Here is a 27,129-nt window from a genome sequence, read left to right as displayed (position 1 = left end):
TTTTCGGTTAAGTTGTTAGTTTTTGGTAACAGGTTGTTAGCTTAACTTATCATTAATTAGTTGTTGTAACTAGTTAAAGAGTTAGTTAATCAGTTAGTATGTTAGTGTTATTCACTATACAACTCATTTGTATAAAATGGCTCATCTCAAATCCAGCAGTGATAAGAAAAGTGTTCAATGAAAACTGAGTTAAGAGAGTTTCCCTAGGTTTTAATTTCCATTGTACAATTAATAGTGTTGGCAACTTCATAGTTGGATTACCATAGTCCACTCATGTTGATTATTAGTTTATCAAGTTATTTAAATTATATTGTGTACATATCTGGCCTTTGTTTTCTTTTTCTTTTTTTCGATAGTCGCTTTTCTCATTTCTCACACATGCATACAAATCTATCATTTCTAATTGTATATTGTTGCTAGAATGCCTCTCCAACGCTAAGATGCATTGAACTTATCAGGAAGACATTGCATGTGTGAACCAGCTTTTGCTAAAATTATTTGGATGACTAGTGCTTGATTTTAATGTCTCTCAAGTATGGGAATTATTTTACTTATAATTATAAAAGGTGTATAATCCTCAAAGTTTCTTGAATTAAGAAATGATCTTTAGCATTTAAGCACTTGAATTTGTATTCCCTTATTCCCCTTACCTTGACGAATAAATGGTTTTTACATAAAATGTTATATGTTAGTGACCCTGAACTTCAAACCATCATGCAAATTAGGAGAATTTTATGGAGTGACAAGTGGCTTAGTAATTGAATCCTAATACATGTATTGGCAAGATCACATGACTCAACTCTCAAAGTGTTGATAGAAGGACACTTGTCCATGAAACACACATAATCTTACTTACTTGGAACGGGACTTTCTTGAAATCTTTTTAAGCTCTCTACATGTATAATCTTGTATGAACTCAACTCTTTCCCTCCAACCCTGTCTTCTTTCGACCTTCTTCTTTATATCAACATTTGTAAATCAATGCATAGGTATAAAATATCAAAGTGACACGATTGTTCGTTTTCATAAATACTAATGTATCATTAGAAGATAATATTTTATATAATATCATGAACCCTTAAATTTAACTTAATAAGAGCTAATGAGGCTTTGACATTATTGGTAAAAATTGAGGTGTTGGGTCATTGAGTACTACCATGCCCAATTGCCATGTGTGAGTCTTCATTCCACCATGTATGGGTTTTGTCCAATATATTCAAGTTGTTCGTTTGTTTATGCTTTGTGTTGGTTTGATTATACTTTGTAGTTGTTTGGACCTATATTTATAATTAGATTAGTATACTTATGATTGTAGTCTTTAAAAAAGTACTTACTTAATAAGAATAGCTAACTACAATTTCTTTTAGTTTTTTTTAAAAAAAAAAAACCTAACTACATCCCTTTTGAATAACAAATATTTACAACAACTTGTAATTTACCAGTAATTTAATATTGGTTAAAATATGTTCTATGTCCATGTATTTTTTGTACAATTGAAATTTAGTCTCTCAACTTTTTAAATTTCAAAATTCATGTCCAATTGTTAACACCGATTAAAATTTTTCTATTAAATTCATTGGTATGACATTCTGAAATAAAGAAAAAAAACTCACTTAGTAGTTATGTGATAGAAAAATGACACTATAATGAACCTAATGATTTTAATAAAAACTTTTGAATAATTCAGTGACCAAATTATAAATTTTTTAATTAAATGATCAAATAAAAATTTTATCCATAATTTAGTGAATAATACTGTAATTTAGTTAGAATAAATGTGTAAAGAATGTTTTAACCTTTAATATTAACCAAAAACATGAGGGGGAAGAAGGACAAGGTAACACATGTAAAAACAAAAGGAGTGTTGGGCCATTCTTCCTTCACGTGGACGATGTACTACGACGAGAAGTCATGTGCTTCATTTTTGGGGATTTCAAAAGGATAAGGTTACCCTCCATCTTTCTCCACAATAAAACCATTTAACTCCTAGACACTGATTGAAGATATGGATATGGGTTTCGACTTTCAATTCATTAATAACTATACAAGGTCTGTAATTTTCTTTTATATAGACAGGGTTCGTAATCTATATACTCAATCAAATTCGTCGGCATTAACAAACAATTCAAAAATCACTTATGAAAAAAATATTTAGTACTCAAGATTTTAGACTACATAAACTATAATAAAATAATTAGTATATCTATCAAATATTAATCCTAAATATTATTATAATAATTGATGTTTTCATATTTTTATATAAAATATTTAAATAAAACAGTTACATTTTTTTTTGTTTAAAATAAATCAAACATCTAATAATTCAACAGAAATTAATAAATATTTGTACCTAAAATTTTCATTACTTCACTTATAGTCTAATTGATAAAAATAACTGAAAACACAATCACCACGAGAATATTTTTATTTTTATATATTTCATATAAAATTAATAAAAAATTATATAATAAGATTTGAATAAAAAACCAATATTTTTTTAAAAAAAAGCCGAATTGATAGTCTAAATGATCAGACGAGTAGTTCGTTCGTCTAATTGATTCGTCAGTCTAATCAATTTAATTGATTCAATTAAAAAATTAATAAAACTAAAAATAAACAAATTTGATTTAATGGATTCAACTAATCCTTATTAGTTCCCAAATCAATTAATTCAAAATCTCTTTCCGAATCGATATTCTGATCAATCTGATCAACTCATTGAATTCGACTCAAACAATATTATTGATTACATAATATTTAACTTTTAAAATTTACTATTTCAACAAAACACTTATTTAATTTTTACCTACACTTTCAATAAATATATTTTTACAAAATTATTTCCATTTACGTCACATATGTACCAATTAATAAAACATATATAATTTTTTGTATTTTTTAATCGTGCTAAATAACAGTAAAATATTAGGAAGATTAAGGCCAAACATGTCCAAAAGAAAATTTAATAAAATAATCCATCTCGAAAAATGTAGCCACGTGATATGAATAACAGTTCCTCAAGTAGCAAGTTTGAAGTAGGGAGCGGGTTATCTGCACTGCACCACGTTTCGAACAGCCCAACAAGAAAAATCACCCCAACCCATCAGATCCCAAACAGCGGTTCGGTTCCTCCCTTGGAATGGAACACTTCTAGATCTACTCCTTGGAACAAGTTATGAAAATGGCTATATCTCTTGTACTGAGTCGACTCATTCTCTTCCTCACTCTCACCTACTTTGCAGCCGTCTCATCATCTACTACGACCTCAACAACTCTAAAACGGCACTCTGGGTTTCTCTACTCTAGAACCCGAGAAAAATGCACTCCTCAGTAAGCCCTTTCTCTCTCTTAAAACCATAAAGAATATCAATATGCTTATCTGTTTCGGTATTTCTCACAGTTACCCAGAAACCAAACAGTTTTTAAGAAAGTGTTTTCTTTTAATATTGTCTCGGTGAGTTATGGCACCGAGTTGAGTTGGGGGGATGCGAAATGTTGAGAGCTTTACTTATCCGCAGGTTCTGGAGCAGCAGGAGAGAGGCGTGGCCAAGGATGGTCCCACAGGGATCAACGGTATCGAACGTGTTCGGGTCGAGAGCGAGTGAGCGGTACAGATCGGATATGACATTGTTGGAATCAAGGGCTGTGAATGAAGAAGGGAACGTGTTCAATGAGCTGCTGAAGCAGGCGAGTGCTGCATTGCTGAACTCGTATGCGAGGAAAGGGTTCCCTTACTCGGCATGGGAAGTGAAGACTCTGATGATTCAAGGGTTGGTCTCGGAACATGCCGCAGCACGCCTAACCAGACGCTTTTTCGTTGCCAATGATGCTTGTATTTAGTAGTATTCGGGTTGATACTAGCTTAAAAGGCGATAGGAGAAGCTAGTTTTGCTTGAAGCACTACGACTCTGTTCTTTTTATTTTTAGTTTGTCAATTTGGTAGATTATCGCAAATTAAATGTGAATTCGATGAAAGATATTTCTCATTGGTCCTTTTAGGTGCTCATGCATGTCGAGGTATTGAAGGATTATTGGGAACTTAATAATACTGGTGTACTGTGTTGATTCTTCCAGCTTCCCTTGACCCAAAATCAGCTTTATTCTTCATGTTTTTGCTTAAATCTCATGGTGCATATGGTTTCTTCTAATACATTTTTCTTCATTTCGTATTGCAACCAGTGAGGGGCCTGGCAGGGTCCTAGTAATCTCCTGGAGCCGGCATTGCTGTGCTCACTGGGACTGCGAGTAGAGAGAGTGGAAATGGCGAGAGCTATTGTTTGGTAGTAGCAGAAATGTTCAAGGGAAATTGGGGGGAGGGCTGATGACGGGATTTGGGCCATTAAGGCCCCCTTATTAGTGTCGAAAAATTAGATGATGGCTGGTCGTTTACTCTTGTAAAGCCCGTCATGATGTTAACAAACAGTGCAGGATTGGACCTGTTGACGTAAAAAAATGGTATAACCCTAAAAGCCAAATTATTTCTCATGCTTTCATGCACATTTATGCAAGGAAATGCAAATTAAACCAGGTCTTGAAGAACCTATGCATTGTTAGCCTGTTCTCTTTTAAAGGAATCTTGAGGAATCCATGCACACAAAAGATTTGTTCCATGACCGAGTCATCTCATCAAATATAATTATAACTACAATACAAATGACAAGTAAATATATGTTGGATCAATTAGAAGTAGATTCAACTCCATACAAAGTACAACGGATTGAAAATGTGAATATACCCAAGTAGGATCTATATATGGTGATATTTAGATCCAAAATAATTTGGGAAAAAACTCACACATAACGTTCATACATTGTAAGACTAGCATGTAAGACTAGAAATTAGGCATTCAAGATCTCAAAACTAAGTTTTTGCTTATACAATCAGTGTCTCATTAGTATATTGCTTTGATTTTAAATCCATATCAAGGCATCCAAATAGACCCACTTTATTAACTTTCAAGCAAGCATGTAGTAGGCCATTTTGGTTTGTTGTACTCATAAACCAAACCCTTACAGGTTTCCCACTTTTCCCGAAGTGATGAATGCGAAGATCATATGCATCTTTTGTGCAGGCAGCATTAGGGAATGACTGCTGAAAAGAGAAAAAAAAGGAAACTATATTGCTCGGTGTGACTTTGAATTACAGCTTAGTTGTTATATTGCCGTAAAAAACGAAATTTAATCAGCTGAACAATTAAGTTTTGTTATTTTTGTTATGTCATCTTCTAACTTCCTACAACTTTTATGTTATTTTTGGGTGAGAGTTTTGTACAGGTTTTTCTTGTGTTGCTTCTTTCATTTGTTTTCATGTTTGTTTTAGATTCATATACTTTCTGAAACTTCCCCGGCTATAGAATCTAACACACTCCATTTTCCAAGCGCAACAAAAGTGGCATGAAAGAAACTTCAAAACTTGGTCTTATATGGTTAAGCATAAAGAAAATATGCTCTTCAACATTTATCAGCAATGGCGAGTGATCATTGGCTGTTGCAATAGTTTCATAATAACCGAAAAAGTGGGGAAACTGCAAAGGCAAGATAACCTATATGTGTTGCGTGGGAAAGGTCCTCGTGTAAAAGAATAGATAGAAATATAATTAAGCCTGAAAAAGGCCTAGAAATTATTTGAAGATGACATCAAAAAAGTAGAACAAAACATAAAGATTAGAAACAATTAGGTTCACTCATTTTTATTGCCAATTTGATTTACTTGTTTTCTTATTCAAAAACCTCTCTATATTTACGATTTTGTTTGTTACTTGTATACTTTGTGCTGTAATTTCCGACAATTAATGAAGATGAAACATGATTTTTCGAATAAACCCAATTACTAATCCAAATATTCGATGACTTTCATTTACTCTTTTTCTTTTTTCCTTTTTTTTAAAAAAACTTCTCTCCTGTCTTGTCTTAGTACATAGATTTCGCATACTTCCACTGAACTTCAATTACAGTTTATTTCTTTTGCTATTAAATATAAGTACAATTTAAAATTTAAAATAGTATTTAAATTGCAAATGGTTAGTTGAAGGATAAAATGTGATTTCCAACTTGTCGGTTGCATTAGCTTAGTATCTAAGCTGCTTTATTAAGCTTAATCAAATAAACAAAGTTTACTTTACGGCCACCAATTTCCCACTATCTTATTAATATTTCTTGCGTCAAGCAAATAGCGTAATACCTAAGCGACTCCCATAAAGACACAGAGAGAATACGAATAAGAGCAGATATTCTAAGCTATCTGTTATCATTATAAATTTTTTTTTATAAAGAAGCAATTTTAACACCCTTTAGCGGATCTCTGCTCTCATCTTTCCATCTCTTTATTCATGTCTTGCTTCAGCATAAGGTTTCCTCCAGCCAAGAAGGCATGGAAAAGTTTTACTTCAAAACTTCAAACCAGACTACACAAGCTTCACAAATCCAAAGCTTTCAAAAAACCCAAGAATAATGGGAAGAAGCTACAAAAAGCTGCTTCCAAAACTACAAGGCCTTCATTGTTCTTAGGGCAACGCCTTCAGCTTAAGAGCAGCCGGCGACGTCATGCTCTTCCTTTTGGGTACCAACGGTACTACCTCTCCGTCAATAAAGCGGCGGCACCGGTTTACATAGATAAGCTGTTTAAAGATGCGCCGGTGAGTGGAGTGGTAGAGTATATTCATCAGCAGCCATTAGAGAAGAACAAGAAGAAACTCATTGATGAAGCTGCAGAGGCTGGAACAAGCAATGAAGGAGAAAAGCAGGGAGATGATAAGTTGGAGTCGGTAGGATTGCTATCGCCTATGCTGTACGGAATAGATGCAAGAGCTGAGGAATTCATTGCAAGTTTCCGAGCAGAAATGGAGCGTCAGGAAATTATAGCACGTAATTTGTAGCGCTTGTTAATTACCCCATTACTAGGTTTTATCTCAAATATTCATCGACTGAACTGTTAAGGGAAAAGATTATCAAATGAAGACAATTTAAATGGCTTAAATAAATTGATTAATGAATATACTGATTTTCAATAGATGAATGAAGACAGCTCAAATAATTTCTGATGTTGGTTTAATGTTCACTCATCGAGCATATGATCACATGAGAATAGGAATCCAATCAATTCTCCGATATGCTTTTATTAATGGTGAATAATTTGGAGCTTGCCTTAAAAATAAGTAAAGATTGGTAGTGCACAGCTTTCGGGTACCTTGTAGTGTGGTTTTAAATGGTGGCACTTCTTTCCGCACTTTGAAGACGGTTATGGAGACTTGGCAGTTTTGAAATGGTGAGTTATTATTATTATCCTTCGATATTGAGCTGGGAATTCGTGTTAAACTCTAATAAAAGCTTGTAAAATAAAGTGATAAATTATGATTAATTATCTATGGTCCTTAGACGATAATTATCCTTAAATAAATTTAAAGCAAGTTAAACATGAAAAGTTCCGGTCTATTAAGGTAATAGAGCTTGTAGAATAGATTGATATTCCATAGACACTCCTTTGGCTATTTCGATTGAATTATTTTTTAAAAAATAATATCAATTTATTTTGTTGATAATGATAAAAGATGAATATCAACAAATAAAGGAATAATTTGAAAGATTATCTAATTTATCATTTGCATATAACGCGGTCGGTTTTATCTAGTTGTAGACTATTTATTGTTGAAATTTTTTTTGATTTAGAATATGTTGAATACTGAAAAATTAATTTTTTTTAAATTAAAATTTTGTGTTATTTATAACATTAATTTTTTATCAATTTAGTTTGGGTTGAGCGAATTTGATTGTTTCCCGACTTTTTACCAACATAATTTTTCCTACTATTTTCAAACCCCAGACACTGAATACATGAACCAATAATTCAATAAAAATTGATTAATTTTCTAGTGGAGAAAATCAATTTTCTCTATAACATAAGAAACCAAAATTGAGTTTTGAGAAATTCAAATTTTATTTGGGAATCAATTTTACTAAATTTTGATAAAGTAATTACTCTCAAAAATGAAATATTTTGGTGTAGCTCATAGTCTCTATTTATAGAGAAAAAATTCTAGTTGAGAAGAAAAAGTAAATAATAATATTTAAATAGAAAATACACATATGTGGTGGGCGGCGACAACCCCCCAGGACTAGACTTTGTTGCCTATCACCCCCTAGATGTGCTATTGGGTCTGCCTAATGAATTATGTACAATTATATATATTATCTAAATTTTTAACCCACTCAAATAATTTATCTAACCCAATTTTCTATTCTCATGATATTATTTATTTTAATTAATTAATGGTAATTTTACCATACTAGAATCTATGAGTAAATAAATTTAATTGTCTCAATCAATAAAACTATAATGACTAATTAATTTAATATAAACTTTGAACTTCAATTATTTAATTACAATCAATTAAATAATAATTTGAAGAAATTAATTTAATCTCTAAGTCATCTCTTGCTGATAGCAAAAAAATGCATTCATAGCAAATAGTTATATATGTGATCTATTTCTTTAACTCATCGTTTTCATTTATTCAATGTATCAGTTCTAATGCAATCCGTAAAGGAATGTGTCAGGATAACTAAGAGACAGATTGAACATATATAATTAGGGTTCATATAATTTGTAATTAAGTTTCGGTTCTTCGCATAATAATTACAATATTATTTAGTCAATATACTAGCTTTCGACTCTATTACCAATTGAACTTAGGCTTTTGATACATCAATTATACTATTCCCGCATACATAGTTGTTGAGAAATTAATCGATGATGTGCAAGAATACACAATCGTCAACAAGTAATAAAGCAGTGAGTAAGAGTATTGTCTCCACAAAGACTGTATAGGCAGATATTGTAAAATTTCAATTGGCAAGTTGATGATTAAAAAATAGATAAAGGGTGAAGTACGAATTAACTAATTAACAAAAAAGAATGACTAAATATGCAAATAAAAATAAAAATGGAAATGTAAAATGGAGCAGCAAATCTCAAGGTTTAACAACTATGACATGAATGAGCTAGAATAATTACACTCCTCAATTTAAGTTATTCACAACAATGTTTAATAAATGTTCCAGAAAAGTCCATGGCAACTGAATTGTTTATTAACTTAGAATCTTTAGTCATAAGCTTCTGTATAAGTCCTATGTTTATCTATTAGTCACTATACATATATCTATGTCATATTTAACTAAATATTATATTATATAGCATCATTCCTTAAAAATTATGTGAAGTAATAGTGATATGTATATATTGAAACAATTTAATCACATTAATTTGTCCTAATTTCATATTAAATGATCAAACATGTACCATCCAAATATCGTGTCCACTAATTACTATCCGGTTCTGATTAAATAACTAGTTCAAATGCAATGAAACATTTATTATGCATGAGTAACATGTCTATAATTTTATTTGGATGAATAATCAGTTGAGGCACAGAACATTAAAAACATGTTATGAACAATATAAATCAAGAATGTGCAATCATTCTAGCATAAACAAGGCTAAGTCATCATTATTAAATCAAAAGCAATAGAATACATTGCAATCATGTTTTTCAACTTAGAACAAAAATAAATATTAAAGGAAAGAAAAAACTCCAAGTAGAATCTGGTGGTTCTCCGTGACCCTGCTTGTGGTTGGTTCCTCTTTTCTTCTCTTTTGCTTCGATGCAAATTACTACTTAGGTGGTTGGCCTTAAGAGCTTTATCACTCTAGAATTGCTTACTTAACTTTCTCTCAAATGTAGAGAGAATGCAAAAATAAAAATGAAGGATGCAAGGATGAAATGAATGAATGAGGGATGATGGATGACCAAGTGATAATTGAGTGAGAAAATTTTGGTTGTATTTATACTTGAAGGCTCTAACTGTCTCTTGCTAGTTTTAAAGAAGAAATCCCTTAATTTACTCCCTAGGATAGTCGACCTTTGTATTGTGGAGAATGTGGCAACATGTTTCGTTTTAAGGAAGGTATGTGGAGAATGAGTCTTTGGTACCATTTTACCCTTGAGTAGACGGTTGGGCTTCCCCAAGTGGACTTGCTGGGCCTTTTCGTTTGCTGAGCTATTTTCTTCTGGGTTGAATTGCCTCTTTGAAGCCCAAGTCAGTTGGACTAAGACACCCAAAAAGCTATAAATTTCATATTGAGTTCTCAAGAATATAAAAAGTACTAAATTTAGCATAAAATTAATTAAATTGACACACTTTCATATTATAATTTAAATTGGAGAGGCTACAAGATTGTCCAATCAAATTGAAAAATGCAGTTGACAATATGAGTCAAGCACATATAGTTTGACTCTTGTTATGGATTCATATGATATTCCACAAGCAGTCAAAGTGCTTGATAGCATGATAAAAGAAGTTTCAAAAGCTAGTCTGTTATACTTTTTCTCACTGAAATTATTACTCAATAAGGACAAGCGAATTATATTTTTATAAATTAATTCCAAGTTTAGAGCTTTGTGGCTTAAGACAAAAATGGAGGAGAGTTGAAAATTTTCTAGTCTTCTAGAGTCTTGAGATATCTACTATGTGACTAAACAACAATGCTAAACTAGTTTTATCAATAGTTGTTTATGTTTAGTTTTTGGATATTGAATTTATGTTTTACTTTTTTATGTGTAATCTAGTTTTATCAATAGTTGTTTATATTTGATTTTTGATATAAAATTTGTTCACATATGATGAGTATGGTTGACAATTCCAGCGGTGATGAAAGTGGTGATGAAAGGGAAAAGAAAGAGATTTTACAACACATGGAATGTTTTAACCGGTTATTTGTTGTTGCATCTTCTTTTGTGCAATTATATTATGAGAAGTATATATTGAAGTAACCATGCATGGATTCAAAACAATTAGGTGAGACATGGATTCGAGAGATCCTTGACAGTCATGAATCACGTTTTATGATTAATTTTAGTGTGTCAAAAATTGTATTCACAAGTTTGTTGAGATTTTTTGGGACAAGATACAATTTGTAAACTTCAAGACACATATCTTCTCATGAAATGTTGGGAATTTTTTTATACATCTTAGGCACCAATGCAAAAGTTTCCAAATGTCAAGAAAGATTTCAAAGGTCTGGAGCAACAATAAGTCGATACTTTGTAATTGTGCTTGAGAAAGTTTTAAAGATAGCCATTGATCTCATTGCACTAGATAATCATTTTTTTAGCTCAATACTCGAACAAATACGTAATTATTCTAAATATATGTTGCATTTTATGGTTGAAATTAAAAATTATATTATTATATTTTAAATTTTTTCAATTAAAAAAATGCATGAGACTAATATGATTAGCCGTTCAGGATTTCATAGGTGCAATTGATGGTATCTATATTGTCGATATTCTTCCACCAAATGAACAAATTCCCTACATTGGAAGAAAATGTGTCTTGACTCATAATGTTATGGTAGTATGTGATTTTAATATGTGTTTCACCTTTGTTATGACTGGATGGAAAGGATCTGCGCATGATAATAGAATATTTCTTGATGCAATTCAAGATCCAAAATACAAATTTTCACACCCACCAAATGGCAAGATACTTCATTTATTTCTTCTTCTTTTAAATAATAAAGTATAAGTTCTTTAAATGATTATTAAAAAAAATAACTCTTGAATTAATTGTTTGTCATATTATGACATGTAGGAAAATAATATCTTGTTGATTCTAGATATCCTCAAATAAAATATTATCTTGGACCATATGGAGGACATCGATATCATTTACCTGACTTTCATTGAGGTAGACCTATTTATGGTAAACAAGAGATATTCAATCATTCACATTCATCATTACGTAGTGTGATTGAATGAGCTTTTGGTGTTTTGAATAAAAAAATTGGTCATTTTAAGGGATATGCCAAGTTATAGTTTTGAAAAGCAAACGATGATAGTTGTTGCTACAATGGCGATAACACAAATTTATTCGAAAACATGTCTATCGAAATGATGCAGATTTTATGGAATACGAAAATATTAATAGAGCATATGAGAATATTATTGATCCAGAATATGTGTATGATGGAGAAAATGATGATGGTTGTAACATCCTGAAATAGGGCCTAAACGGAATAGTGGTTGCGAAACCACAAATACGAGGTAGAAAAATTTATTTTATTATTATTTTGAGGTTCATGGTATGATTGCATGATTGTGTGAAAATTTCGTGATGAAATTCTATGCATAAAGTGCTTAAGTTGAGGTTAGGGACTAAATCGAATAATTTGTAAAACTTGCATTCTAGAAGTTTTTAGTATGAAACTACTTTGGAATATTAATTAGGAGGGTTTAAATAAAAATTTGACCAATTTTAAGTTCATGGACAAAAATTAGGACATGGAAGGAATTTTTAAAAGTTTAGTAAGGAGGGGTAATTTGGTCATTTGGATATTAAATGAATTAAAAAGGGAAAAATAACACAAAAATGGTCATCTTCTCAATTAGTTTCTGCCGATTTTTGCTCTCCTCCATAGCTAGGGTTTCTTCAACTTTCAAGCTTCATAGTAAGTGATACCAAGCCCCGTTTTTAATGATCTTTACGTTTTTGGAGTCCCGGTAACTTGATTAAGCTTAGTCTAGCAATAATTCAACCTAGGGTTCATATTTGGAAAAATACCCATGGCTGAAATTTGTGTATTTTGGTGTTTTATGATAGAATATGAGGTTTTAAATTATGTTAAACAACTTATGCTGTTCGGTTTTAAGTGAAAACGAGTAAAAGGGCTTAAATTGGAAAAAAAATACCAATAGTCATAAGTATATGTTAGAGTGTGATTTTGATATTGCCATAGAAGGGAAAATGATCAGCATGTCATAAAACATAAGAAAATAGGATAAAGTTTAATTTACGAGCCTTGGGGCAAAAGTGCAAATATGTGAAAGTTTAGGGGTAAAAATATAATTTTTCAAAAGTTTGGGTCAAGGACTGTTTTAATAAATGTGAATATTAAATAAGTTAAATTTGCTATTATAGATCAAGAAGAACGAAATTCGGGAGTAGATCGGGGAGAAGAAAAAGTAAAGGACTAAATTGTAAAGTTTAGTCACATTTTGTATCAAGGTAAGTTACAGTAAATAAATGTAATATTCTTTTATTTTACATTATTATTGTCAATTTCCAGCATTTATATATTTATGTTATGAAAATATTTAAAGTTGAATTTAAGGTGAAGTGACAGAGGAAAAGTGTTAGAAAGCCCCGGTTGAACCCTAGGAATGTTAGGATATTAGGGTTGACAGGACAGAACAGAAATGAGCCATGTAAGTCCATATTAGAAATATAGCTTTGGAGACAGGATTGAGCCATGTAAGTCCATATTATATATGGCATTGGAGACAGGAATAATTCATGTAAGTCCATGTCAAAGACATGGCATTGGCAGGATATTGATAGACAGGAACGACCCTAGTATCCTTAGTATTCCGAGTGGTTCAACGGGTCAGGATACGAGTTAAATTACAGTGAATTAACAGCAAAGGAAAAGTAGATTATACTTATGAAAAAGGAAATGTCAGGTAAGAAAGAAGGTAAGGGAATAAAGAAGAAGATAGAAATTGAGAAGTAAAGAAATTTATGATGTTAGATGATATTATGCATAATTATCCATTATGTTGAATGTTGTGATTTATTTGCTTGTAAGCTTACTAAGCCTAGTGCTTAATCTCTTTATTTTCTTCTTCTTATAGTACTTATCTAGTCACTCGGGGATTGAAGGAAACGTCGGAGGCCGATCACACTATCAAAGAAATAACTCGGTATAACTAGACGTTTTGTTTTGGGTATGGCATGTATAGAAACTTAGCTACTTTTGGTATAATATGAACAATGAATGATGTGTAAATACTTGCTAGTGATTAGCTAATAAAATAGCCGATAATATACATGTTTATTAATATGTATGATTGAATGATGATTATCACATGAAAATTATGAAAAATGTGAAAGTAACCTAAAAACAGATTCAAGTAACAGAAATGACGTAACTTTGAAAAATCACTAAAAATTGTAGAAACATATTTTGAAGATGAATAATATATGAAATTAAATCTTATTATGTATATTTTCTTATGGAATAAGAAAAACAGGTAAAGGTATTATATTTTATGAGATATCTGAGTTTTAGTGAAACAGGGTCAGAGCGATTTCTGGATCCCCTATTTCAACTTTGGAAATTCACCATAAATTTTAAAAAACTAATTAGAAGGTGTAATTTATATGGTTAGAATCCTTGTTGAATCTAGTTTTGATAGAAATAAACGGCTTAGTCATATGAATTTTGTACAGGAAGAAAAATGGTTCGTAGTAAGAAGAGGTCAGTGCAGTCGAGTTTTGAAACAAGAGAAACTTTAACTAATAAACTGTACTAATTGGCCAAGTCAAAAATTCTAGAAAAAAATTAGTAGATATATATATGAGTCTAGTTTCAGAAAAATTTTCGGATCTTAATTTTGAGTTTTGAAACTCGAGAAATGAATTTTTAAGCAACCATGACGTAGAAAAACAGTTTATTCCAAAAATTAAAACAAGTGGTTTAGAGTTGTTTAAAAGGTAAGATAAGTTTAGTAACACCTCAAGCTTGACTCCGATGACGGTTTCGGGCGTGGAGGTGTTACAATGGTGATGATGGTTGTGGTGAATCAAACAATTCAAGTGGTTTTGAAATGGAATTAACAATAGATGTTATAGCTTCTGGTTTAATGAATTCCCTTTAAATTGCAAATACTAATGTAAAATTTTTAATATATATTTGGTATATAAATATCACCTCTTTTTGAAACTTTAATTCAAATACATATAATATTTTAATTTGTTAGGTTTATGTTTTTAATGTTATGTTAACATCTAATCTGGGTTATATATTCAAATTACATTTTAAAATAAAATAATACAAATATGTTAATATCTAATTACAAATATTTAATTGTTATATTTAAATATTTAAAAATATAATTTATATATTCTAATTAAATTTCATAAATAATAAATATTAATTGTTTAAAAATATTTAAAATTTATATTCCATATATTAAAATATTAACAAGAAGTTATAATAAATTATTTTTTATATTCTTACTAAAATATCATAATATTAACTAATTTGAACCTTATTTAAATTTAAATTTATTACTTTATAATATCATGTCTAAAATAAATATTATATTTCTAAAAAAAAATTTAATTAAATCTTAAACCAAATTTTTAAAAAATACTTTTTCACGGTATTTTTAAAAACACTTCAACTAATTTCAGATGCTAAAGTCATTTGGTTTAATCGGCATTTCTGCAAGATGTTGGGTTGATTAAAGTGATTTTCACATTTATATCATGCTCAAACGATTTTCAGCAAAAAAAAATTTTTTTATCGTATAATCATTTAACTTTTAAGCTACAACGTTGATGAAACCGCCCAAAGAGTTGAATTCGTTCGTTTGTTCATTATAATTAAAGCTTCAAACGTACTGCCCAATTCTTTCAGCATATCAGACTGATGTATTAATATGTGATGGATATATTTAGATTCCAATACGACTAATCTTCTTTTAAAAATAAAATAATAATAAAATGATCCTACTCATTAATTCATTTCATTCGAATTGTAAAAAAAAAACAATTGAGTAATTCATTTATTTTTATTTTATTATTAATTTACAAAATAAGAATAATAAAGAAAGAATGGTTAAGTATTTGTATTATTCTTTTCTTGCATAATGCATTATTAATTTACATTTATATATTTATTTTAAAATTACATTAATATATTAAATTTTATTCTATCTTAATAAAAATATATTTATTTGTATTGAACTATTAAGTAATTTCATACATTCTTAATTCTTTTTATATTTAAGATACATTTAAATAGGTGAGTATTTGGTATATTAATAATATTTTTTTTATTTCATAAAGAAAATTTAAAATTTTGACCTGTGTTTTTTTTAAATATCTATTTTTTAAAATATTTTATTATACTATTATATGACACTTTTTAATTACTTAAATTCCACTGACGGTGTATTAAATATTTCCCCTTAAATATTATTATATGTTAAGCACTATAGCTGTGTATATAAATGAAGTCTATTTCATTATTATGCTAATGCATGACTATAAATAAAAGAAATAATGATAACTTTAACTCTCAATATTTACATTTTTTGGTCAATTTGACCTTTAATATTTCAAAAAGAGTTTAATCACTTTTCATTAATGGAAATGTTGACTAAAATCATTAATTTTTTTAACAATGTTGGTATTGGAAATTGTGTGGCAACTTACATATACTTCAAATATTCAAAAATAGATGATTAAAAAAATATATAAAAAGTTCATATTTTTTAAAAGAAAGATAAAGTACATATAAATTGTTATGCGAGCGGATATATTTAAAAATTTAACATTTTAGTCAGTAGTTTCATTAAAAAACATCATTCCAACATTTTTTAAAAGATTATAAGTCAAATTTAACTAAAAAATTTAAAACCAAATTTACAAAAACTGTAAATGATAAAGGTTAAATATATTAATATGCCTAAATAAAATTTATGTTAATTAACTTGAAAACATATAAATTATTTTCGAAATATTTATTCGATTGTAAAATATCATATCTCTTATTTATATATATAAACATCATAAGTTTACATATTAAATTAATGAGAATAAATATATACGAACTAAAAATTTTAATAATAAAAATATATAAAATTAATCATACATTTATAATCTTAGATACTTTTGAATGATTTATTTTCTACATGCTGAAGAGATGCAACATCTCATTTAGTACCTAAAAAATAACTTAAAAGGAAGATGTGACCAAATAAAAACAAATTTAAAACATACATAATCAACCTATTTATAGTTGAATTGAATAAACTTTTTAAAATAAATTCAAAACATATTTAATTACTTAATTTTGGATTATAAAAGTAGATATATATATATATTTTGATTTATAATTATTTTTTATTTAAATAAAATATTTTAAATATTTAATTATTGTATAAAAATATTTATAATAATTGTTATATTCAATTTTTTAGGATACTATTATTTCAGATAATATAAATATATAATAATTATTTTTATTTTAAAATAAGAATAGAAGGACAGATAAATCATCTAATTTAGAAACACTTCTTTTATAAAAGTACTAATTGATTTTTTTAAAATTATGTTAAAATAAAAAAAATTAAAATAAATACTAATATAGATCATAGATAAACTAAAATTTAAATAAATTTTTATTTAAGTTAAATCAAATGAATAAATTATCAAATTAAATTTGTATTTTGTTAATTAAATACATATGTAATTTTAAATTTTATGACTATCTAATTAAATATTTACCTAGTTTATTTTAAAGAAAACATTACCCATCTAATCTATTTCAATTTATTTACATTAAAAAAATTCGTTTAACTATTTATTTTAAACAAAATATTATCTATATAATTTAACTCAATGATGTGTCAATACATACTAATTTGTTTTTTAAAATATTTGTGTAGCTTATTATAAAGTATAATTTCAAATTTAAACCTTAATTTTATATCTTTTTGTTAAATTTGGCCTTCATTTTTTTAGCTAAATTTCATCATAACTTTTCAAAAAGAGTTAAATAACTTTTTAATTGAAATATTAACTAAAATATTAATATTTCAACTATGTTGAGATGATAACTTGCGTGGCAATCCAAGCACAATTCATATTGACGTGACACTATTTATCTTATATGTTATAAAGAATTTAAAAATAAAAAATAACAAAATTGGAAAAAATTCTAACAAATATTAGCATGGAATATATGTAAATTGTTATGCAGTATGCAATTAATTTAAAATTGTAGTCAATATTTCTATTAAAAGAATAATACTTTGACTCATTTCGAAAGATCGATGGTCAAATTAAATAGATTAAGGATCAAATTTAACTAAAATAAATAATGGTAATAATTACTCAACTATGAATAAATTTTTGTTTTGGTAAATTAACTATAAAAACAACCACCATTTGTTGACTAATGTCAAAATTTTTTTGTCACTTTATGGTTAAATTTGGAGGATTTTTTTAATTGGTTTAATAATAAAACCAGTCCTCAACTCTTTATATTTTTACCAGTTTGACCCTAAACTTTCATAACAAATAATAAAACATTTAAAAATTTAACAAATATACATAAACATTTCTATTCTCAACCATTAAAATTTTCAACAAAATTTCTTAGCAAAATTTTCCAAGAACATTTTCTATAGTAAACACATTTGTTTAAATGTATGTCATTTGGATTCAATCCTGAACAATTTTACCCAATTACACCTGTTAGAATTGTGTGACCCAAATTCTAAGAGATTGCTTGCAAGTCAAGTTAAACAAAAATATATTTTCTTTCTAGAAGATTTAGTATTTATTAGTATAATATATTTAGCATTTATTAGTATAGTTTATTTGACTTACTAATTTAGCCTATAAATAGGCTCCTTTACAATCTTAGAATTGAGAGACACCCATTAGATTAGAACTCATAATACATTCAGAGAATTTTGTGTTTACGTTTGAGGGTTCTTTGTTTTTCGGGTTTTCGGGGTTTAGTTTTTATCTCCATCTTTTGTACTCTTCATTCTTTTGCCATTATAGTAAAATTATCTTTGCCCGTGGTTTTTTATCCTCTTTTGAGGGGTTTTTCCACGTTAAATTTGTGTGTTCATCTTCTCAATTTCTTCTACTATTTTTACTTGTTCGTTGCTTATTCGGGACGATCCTAACAAGTGGTATCAGAGCTAGTTTAACTTTCATAGATCAGCCCGGTCAGAGATGGCAGCAACAAGGTTTGAAATTGAGAAGTTCGATGGTGAGACAAATTTCAATCTGTGGCAAGTTCGGATGATGGCAATTCTAGTTCAAAATGGCTTGAAAAAGGTTGTTACAGGGAAAAAGCCTGAGAATCTAAATCAAACAGAATGGGAAGAGCTTGATGAAAAGGCCTTGTCTGCAATCCAGTTGTGCCTCGCGAATACAGTATTGCAGGAGGTATTGATGGAGAAGACCTCATTCGCCTTGTGGAAAAGGTTAGAAACTCTTTATGCGACTAAGTCTCTGGCTAACCGTTTAGTGTTGAAACAATGTCTATTTACGTTTCGCATGAACGAAAGTGAGCTTCTTAAAGATCACATCAGTCAATTCATTACTCTTTTAAATGATTTAAAGAACGTTGAGGTTCATATTGACGATGAAGATCAAGCTATGCTATTATTGTGCTCTTTACCCTCTTCATACAAGTCTTTCAGGGAGACCCTGATTTATGGCAGAGACAAACTCTTGTTCGAAGATGTGAAGGGTCATTTGTTGAGTAGAGACAAACTCGACAATGAGTTTGGTTTGAATAGCAAAGCAGATAGGCAAGCTTCCGTTTTGGTAGCATCAAAGAAAACGAGACAAAAGGTGTCGCTATTGTAAAAAGTTAGGTCACGTCAAAGCAAATTGTTATAAACTGCGAAATAAAAGAGCTGCTGAGAGTAACGAGGAAGATGTAGCTGGTGCTAATTTGGTCGATGAAGGCGGTGATGATTTCTTGTTAGTGTCAACGAGCGATAACTCCAAGCTTACGTCTGAGTGGATCCTAGATTCAGGATGTTCTTTCCACATGTGTCGCAATAGAGAATGGTTCTCCACATACAGTTCAGTTGAAGGTGGAGTTGTGCACATGGGAAACGATTCATCTAGTAAAATAATCGGTATTGGTACTGTTAAAATTAGGATACACGATGGGACGATTAGGACACTCTCAGATGTCAGGTATGTACCTGATTTACGAAAGAATCTCATCTCCTTGAGTATTTTAGACTTGAAAGGATGCAGAATCAACATCGAGTCGAGCGACATTAAAGTATCTCATGGAGCTCTCGTTTTGTTAAAAGGTAAAAGAACCGGCAGTCTTTATATTCTGGAAGGTTCTACAGTGACCGGTGAAATCGAACGTCCCTCGTCCGATACGGAGTCAAAGTCAACTCATTTGAAGCGGAGGCAACTTGGTCATAGGAGGGAAAAAGGTATGACCGTTTCGTTGAAGAGAGGTTCTCTTTTGGATGTAGGTTTTGAAAAGTTAGGGCACTGTATTCGTGAAAATCAGACCCGGGTTAGTTTTGATTTGGCAGTACACAAGTCGAAGGCTAGAAGTCTTCCAGCTTCTAAGCATAGATTCGACTCAGTTAATTCCCTGCATAGTTCAAGATAGGCCTATGGCGGGTTTTGGCAAAGATGGCATTGAAAGAATTCGTGTCAAGGTGGAGATTGTTAGAATTGTGTGACCCAAATTCTAAGAGATTGCTTGCAAGTCAAGTTAAACAAAAATATATTTTCTTTCTAGAAGATTTAGTATTTATTAGTATAATATATTTAGCATTTATTAGTATAGTTTATTTGACTTACTAATTTAGCCTATAAATAGGCTCCTTTACAATCTTAGAATTGAGAGACACCCATTAGATTAGAACTCATAACACATTCAGAGAATTTTGTGTTTACGTTTGAGGGTTCTTTGTTTTTCGGGTTTTCGGGGTTTAGTTTTTATCTCCATCTTTTGTACTCTTCATTCTTTTGCCATTATAGTAAAATTATCTTTGCCCGTGGTTTTTTATCCTCTTTTGAGGGGTTTTTCCACGTTAAATTTGTGTGTTCATCTTCTCAATTTCTTCTACTATTTTTACTTGTTCGTTGCTTATTCGGGACGATCCTAACAACACCCTAATCTTTCTTTACTGGAATAAGATGGAAACCTGGAGTGGGAAAGAGGACCCAAAATAACACTCAATGGTAAATCTAGACCTTAATGGATTTCTCAAAAAGGAACTCACTCCCTTCCCTTAGCTCTAGATGATCTTAGGTTCCCAGAACAATGTGAAGAATAAGGCTTTAAAATAAAACCAAAATGAATACCATTTGAATTTGATACCCCATTAACATGTCTCTGCCACAAACAAAACTAAAACTGGTTCTTGCATTGTTCCTTTTCAGAGCTGAGCTTGAATTCAACAATAACACCAACTTTTGGGGTTTGAATGCAAAATTTTGCACCTACACAAGAACAAAAGTTTAGCCAATAAGTAACAAAATCCTTCACTCACTTGTGTTTTATAAATAAATATATTCTATAACAAATCAGAAAACTTCTGCAAGGGTTAGAAAGATCTGATATGATAAATAGCAAAATGGTTAAAACCAAACCTCACCAGCAAGTTTGACAGCCAAGTTGGGTTTAGCATCAGCCTCGCGATTCAGTTCGTGAGCAAGAAGGGTTAAAATCATGCAATGCAATGAAAAGACAAAAAGGGGAGCAAAAGATCTTATTCATGAGAATGCATTTCTGGAGCAGATGATTGATTCAATTAGAATATACTGAAAGGGAAGCAACAACAGTAAAATAACGTTATATTGAAAAGGCTGGTCTGAGGTTGTTTATATTTACAAGGTCTCATTTTTCATTGAACACTATGCAGGAGAGATACAAATGGCACTAGAAATATCCATCAGTTTTAATGTTAAAATGTTGTTGGAAAATTTTGCCAACAAATTTTGTTGAAAATTTTAATTGTTAAGAATAAAATGTTTATATATATATACATTTGTTAAAATTTTAAATGTTTTAATATTTTTATAAAAGAAAATATTGAAAGTTGAGGATTAACATCGTTATTAAACCAATTAAAAGAATATCTCCGTTAGAATTTAATGTTCGGGTAACTAAGAAAAATAATTCTCAAAATGTTAGTGATCAAATCGTTATTTTTTATAGTTAAGTGACAAAAATGAAAACTTATCTATAATTGAATGACTAGTAGTGAAGTTTACCAAAAAAAATAACAAAAATTGAAAAAATATATAAAGATGGAAAATTAAATTGATATTATGTTTTGTTACTAGAATATAAAGAGGGGAATGTGGAGTTGTTGAATGCAAAAAAGAGAGCCTTAACGACCCTTGTGAAGAGATGTTGGCAATTATATTGCTTAAATGAATTAAACTCCATTTAATTAATTACTTTTTGTTTTCAAATTTCTCTCTGCTCTACCAAATGCTTTATTTGAGAAACTAGTGTGATTGTAGGAGAACAAGTACAATGATTGCGTTGAGGAAATCAAGTTTCATTCTATGAACCATGATATAATTTCCAAATCTTAAAAGGAAATCCATTGCCTTTAAGTGAACACGAATTGGTGGAGCCTGTAGACTAATTAATTAATTCAATTTGTGTGTGGGTGTGAGAAAAGGAATTAAGCCGTTGTCAAATTGATAACTAGATGTAGTGGACATTTTAAAGTATGGGTATAGCTCTTTTTTCTTTTCTTTTTTTTTTAAGTAGCAGTTATTATACTAATTTTCTGCCGAAATGGTTGGCCGTATAATAAGAAAATCCTACAATAATCAACAACAATATCATTCTAATGATTTTTCTTATAACCTATTTTCCATATTGCGTCATCAATATTATCCCATGAAAATTCATATTTCTGGTTCCCATGAAAATTCATATTTCTGGTTTTATCTTTTAAAAGAAACACAATTCACGAAAAGAAAATGACTCTTACTTTGTGTAATCAAAGTTTAATACATAGCTTTTTCTTTCTTTTTTTTTTTAAAAAAAAACCCAGAGTCTAGTACTTAGTTAATGGATGTAGGATGCTCCCTACATAAAGGTCTAAATTTGAATTACAGTCGATTAAGCAACCCAATCTTTTGGGAAGAGGGTATGAACCAGATCTTATCATGGTATGCCAATCTTGACAAGTACACCCACGAATTGTATTTTGTTTGACAAGCACTACCGTAAGTAATCGGTGATTTGCTGCTAAAATGATTCTATACTGGAGTTCACAAGATTAGTTTCAATATTCCTGACAATTATTTCAACAAGATGATTATCTTAGAAAATATGGATATTTAATTATATATTATTATTTATTATTATAAAAAGTTAGTCTAAATTAGAAGTGATTTAATTTAGTTAAAGTTTATTGAGTTCTAATTATTAGATAAAGTATAAGCTAAATATATGTATATATTCTAATAACTAATTTTTAATTAAAATCTACTTAATGATGGGTTGATTAAAAATTATGGTTGATGTGTAAAAATTATATATTACGATTATGGTTTCTAAATTACACACAATGTAACTTTTTTAATATCCGATTTTTAGAATAGAGAACAAATTTTCTCTAAATTTCTTGTGTGCTAATTTGAAAGATTAAAACTTAATATTCAAAAAATTTCAAGGAATCGATGGATTCATGTACGCTTTCGCATCTAATTTTGTTTTTGATTTATTCTTGATGATTTTACATGACAGATACTAGTTTATTAAATTTTGTATAAAAATTTTACTGTTCAATAACAAGTGGTATCAAAGTCCCGTCATGTCGAATAATTGAGAATGAGTTATCTTTTAATATATATGTATTAATTCATTCTTTAGATTTTATGGATTTGGTGTTTTGATTATATACATTAAATATTTTGAATTTATATTAAAAGTTTTGTTTGTTGATATTCGATAAATATTCGTGCGATTAAGTTCTTGATTAAAATCTTTAACTTCTTATTATAAAAATTGTTTAGTTATTCGTGTTTATTATTTCTAGACAATAACATAATTGGCATGATCTTTTTGCCTGCACACTTTGCTTAAAAGTTTGGGCTATTATATTATTATGATATTTGTGTATTTCTTGAATTTTCATATAACTCAAGAAAAAGAAGAGTTTAGTGGTTTATAATTTGTTGGTTTTATAAAGTGGTTAAGGTTTGTTGGCTTGACAAATTTTTTTATATTAATAATGTCATTGTGATAATTGTTTTGAATAGATGCTAAGTGTTGAAGGGGAAGTCGGTTATTTTTGTTTCCTTGGCTTCCTTTAAATAGAAATATTATGTTTTTATTGAAAACTGTGGATTAATATTGATTATGGGTTTCTTATGGCTTTAAAAAAATTGTTAAAAGCACTTTAGTGAAAGCATGTGTTATGTGCTTTTGATTCAATTTTGTTTTAAGTTGCTATATATATATTATATGGCGTGAGATCATGTCATGTTTATGGGAATGGCAAATTTCAAGTGTGTGACATTAGTATTGGTAGTAGATTCAACTTAGTTTATTTATTGTTAATTTGTTACATATATGAATTTTTGTCAAAAGAGTTTGATGCATATTTGTTAAAGTTGTTAATTTTTTGTTATAACTATATATTTAATTTTATGAATGCTTTGATGTAAACTCATGTCAACCATAATACATATTTAAAGAATTTAGTTTTAAGTTTGGTTTTATAATATTTGTGTAACACCCTAAAATTTTTGTTTTTGAATTGATAAAAAAACATGTCAAGTTAATCGATCTGGTTCAGTAGCTAAGTGTTGTGATTCTGTGTGAGAAGTCTTGTGTTTGATTCTTTTCTCTTGAATTTTTATTATTTTAGCTCCAACCCCGACTTTGAATATTAAGCTTATCTATTAATTTTACTCAACTATTGATAATAATGAGTTTGCTGGTTCAGTAGTAAGATTTCAGCTTACTTAGAGGCATTGAGTTTTAATCCCTGTGCATGCGAAGTGAAAACAATTTTGTTATATCCTATCTATGCCGCCCATGTGGTAGAAGTTGGGTTGTCTGGAAAATTTGATAGGTGATAGTTAGTGGGATATGGGTAGTTTTGTTTAATTTTTTTTTTGAAATTATACCATAACATCTCTTAATTTTTCTCCCACTCTCTTCACTCTTGTCGTCCCATTATTTTTCCTAATCTCCCCATTTTTGGTTTTCTTCCAATTTTGCACCTGTAAGTCTCTTCTATTATCTTTTTGATAAAAACCATTGTTCTATCACTTTGTTCCCTTTTCTTTCCAATCTGACTTGGTGAGGATTGGTGCCATCATTTGTTTTTGAACAGTTTTGATTATGGGTGGTAAGGATTTTGTTTTAAGATTCGTATTTTGTTGAATGAGTTTTTCACGTTTATGGGTGATGATTTTCTAGTTTACATGACACAACTTTGATTATTTGAATCTCTGGTTTAGGTGAATATCATGTGACAGAGACTCTTTCAGCAATTTAGGTGTCGTTAGAAGTTGTTGTTTCTTTCAAGAGTAAGTGATCAATGCCTTATTTAAGGCCGAATCTCAGTGTTAAGGTCAAATAGTTAGTACTTGTAGTCGAAAAAGTGTTCAGATTTTAGTATATCGTTGTTAATTCAATTGCTTTGAATACTATTTTAGAATATCTAGTTATGCTATTGTTGGATGTGCATTGGAGCTGGATAAATATGTGACGAAGAAAGTGTTGACAGTTTAATGATTTGCCTTATTTGGTGGTTTAACCACATATTTGTTCTGGTAGCTTGACTGCAATTCTAGTGGCTTGACCACACTTACCTGATTTTGGTGGATTACTGTATTATTTCTAGCAACTTTGACTGCACTTTTTTGTATAGTCACATACATTCACTTATTGGTGTATGGGGTTAGATGGGTATTTATTACCCTATTGGTGTGTAGTGATGGATGAAGATGGTGTGCAGCAGATGGGGCTAGAATCTGTATCTATTTTGTATTAAGTGTTGCATTGCATGATATGCCATGCCATCCGTATCTAATATGATTATTATGTTGCATCACATAGTATGCTATGTTGTGTATTCTGTTCAATTTCTGAATTTTGTGAAATTTTTCTATTTGTTCTATTTGTATAGGTTGAGTAACACACCGAGCTTTGTAAGCTCATCCAAATTTTCTAACTTCTTAAGTAATTAACGAACTTAGGATCAGGTAGCGTGTAGGAGCTCAGATTGGTTTTTCGATTAATATTATAACATGGTTTATGTTTAATTCATTTAAGGACTTTTAGGCTATAAATTAATTTTTGGACCTTGCTTTATGGTTTTTGTTTATTTTACTTAATTTTGGTATTTTTAATGTAAAACTACAAAATTGTACGGATTATCAAATTGGAATTCGGTTTTTAAAACTAAAACTCTAAAATTTTTGTTACTATACTAAATAATCAATTAGGTGATTTTACTATAAAATAGGTGCTTTCAAACATGAGACTTTTTTGAAATCACGTAAGAGGTTAACTAAAATTAATATTTTTAGATCATACAATTTCCAAAGCTAGATTTTAATTTGCGTTTTCAAATGGGAAATGTAATACCTTAAGATCTGACCATAACGTCTAGGCTAAATGTGAGATGTTACATTTTATGGTATCAGAACCTAAGTTCAAAACTCGGGCTGTGACTTTTGGTTTAAATTTTATGAAAATTATTTTTGAAAAGTTTATACATATATTTTCAGAATTTTATTATATTTGATATTTGAATTTATAAAAAGAGAATCCGAGACTCTGACTCTGATCTAGTAAGTTACTTTCACTTTAGCTATACTAGACAAACTAGTAAAACTATAGTGCTAAGATTATTCTACTTTAGCTAAAGACTGAGATAACTCTGATAAAACTTTAAACTTAACTCTAAACTTAGGATTTTTAATAACCTAATCTAATTCATAAAATTTTTGAAATTGTGGATAACTAAAAATGAGTACACGAAATGTACGAGGTAGTGGTACTCGAGGGTGTGGCAGACGCTGTTGAGGGGCTCGAGCTAAGCCTTCTTTTTTAGGTAACATTCCTAATTTAGAGAATAGTGAAACGATAGAGATGCCTATCACATAGACTAAAACTCAAACTCAGAATGTAGGGGACGATGTATTGTTTGAAGTAATGTTGAGGGTCCTGCAGAGGGTCGCTGGGAATTCGAATCTGGGGGCTAAGAGTTGATAACTGAAGGGCTTTGGTCTAATGGGGTTAAGCTGTTTCGGGATGTCACTGGGATTACCCCGACTGTGTTTGAGTACTGGTTAGAGGAAACTGAAAGAATTATGTATGATTTGGAATGCACTCCAGATCAGAAATTAAAGGGTGCGGTATCATTACTTCGCGATGAGGCATATTAGTGGTGGCAGTCTGTGGTGTGCGGTATATAAGCTGAGCGTCTAACATTTGAATTTTTCTAGAGTGCCTTCCAAAAGAAATATGTGGGGGTGATATATATTGAAACCTGTAGGCTGGAGTTTATTAGGC

The 27,129-nt window shown here is 29.8% G+C and overlaps 2 protein-coding genes across 2 annotated transcripts; both read left to right on the top strand.

The window, feature by feature from the left end:
• Positions 1-2,948: 2,948 nt before the first annotated feature.
• On the top strand, positions 2,949-4,073 carry LOC107952872 (uncharacterized). The gene is made up of 2 exons (XM_016888074.2): positions 2,949-3,330; positions 3,519-4,073. The coding sequence occupies exons 1-2, from the start codon at positions 3,176-3,178 to the stop codon at positions 3,838-3,840; spliced, it is 477 nt and encodes a 158-aa protein (XP_016743563.1). The 5' UTR covers positions 2,949-3,175; the 3' UTR covers positions 3,841-4,073.
• A 2,255-nt stretch (positions 4,074-6,328) lies between these two features.
• LOC107955797 (uncharacterized) lies at positions 6,329-6,874 on the top strand. The gene has a single exon (XM_016891595.1). It carries the CDS (start codon positions 6,329-6,331, stop codon positions 6,872-6,874), a length of 546 nt encoding a protein of 181 aa, XP_016747084.1.
• Positions 6,875-27,129: the final 20,255 nt, after the last annotated feature.

The sequence above is a fragment of the Gossypium hirsutum genome, chromosome A07, assembly GCF_007990345.1.
Source record: "Gossypium hirsutum isolate 1008001.06 chromosome A07, Gossypium_hirsutum_v2.1, whole genome shotgun sequence".
NCBI lineage: Eukaryota > Viridiplantae > Streptophyta > Magnoliopsida > Malvales > Malvaceae > Gossypium > Gossypium hirsutum.
This window is presented reverse-complemented; position numbering and strand designations above follow the sequence as displayed.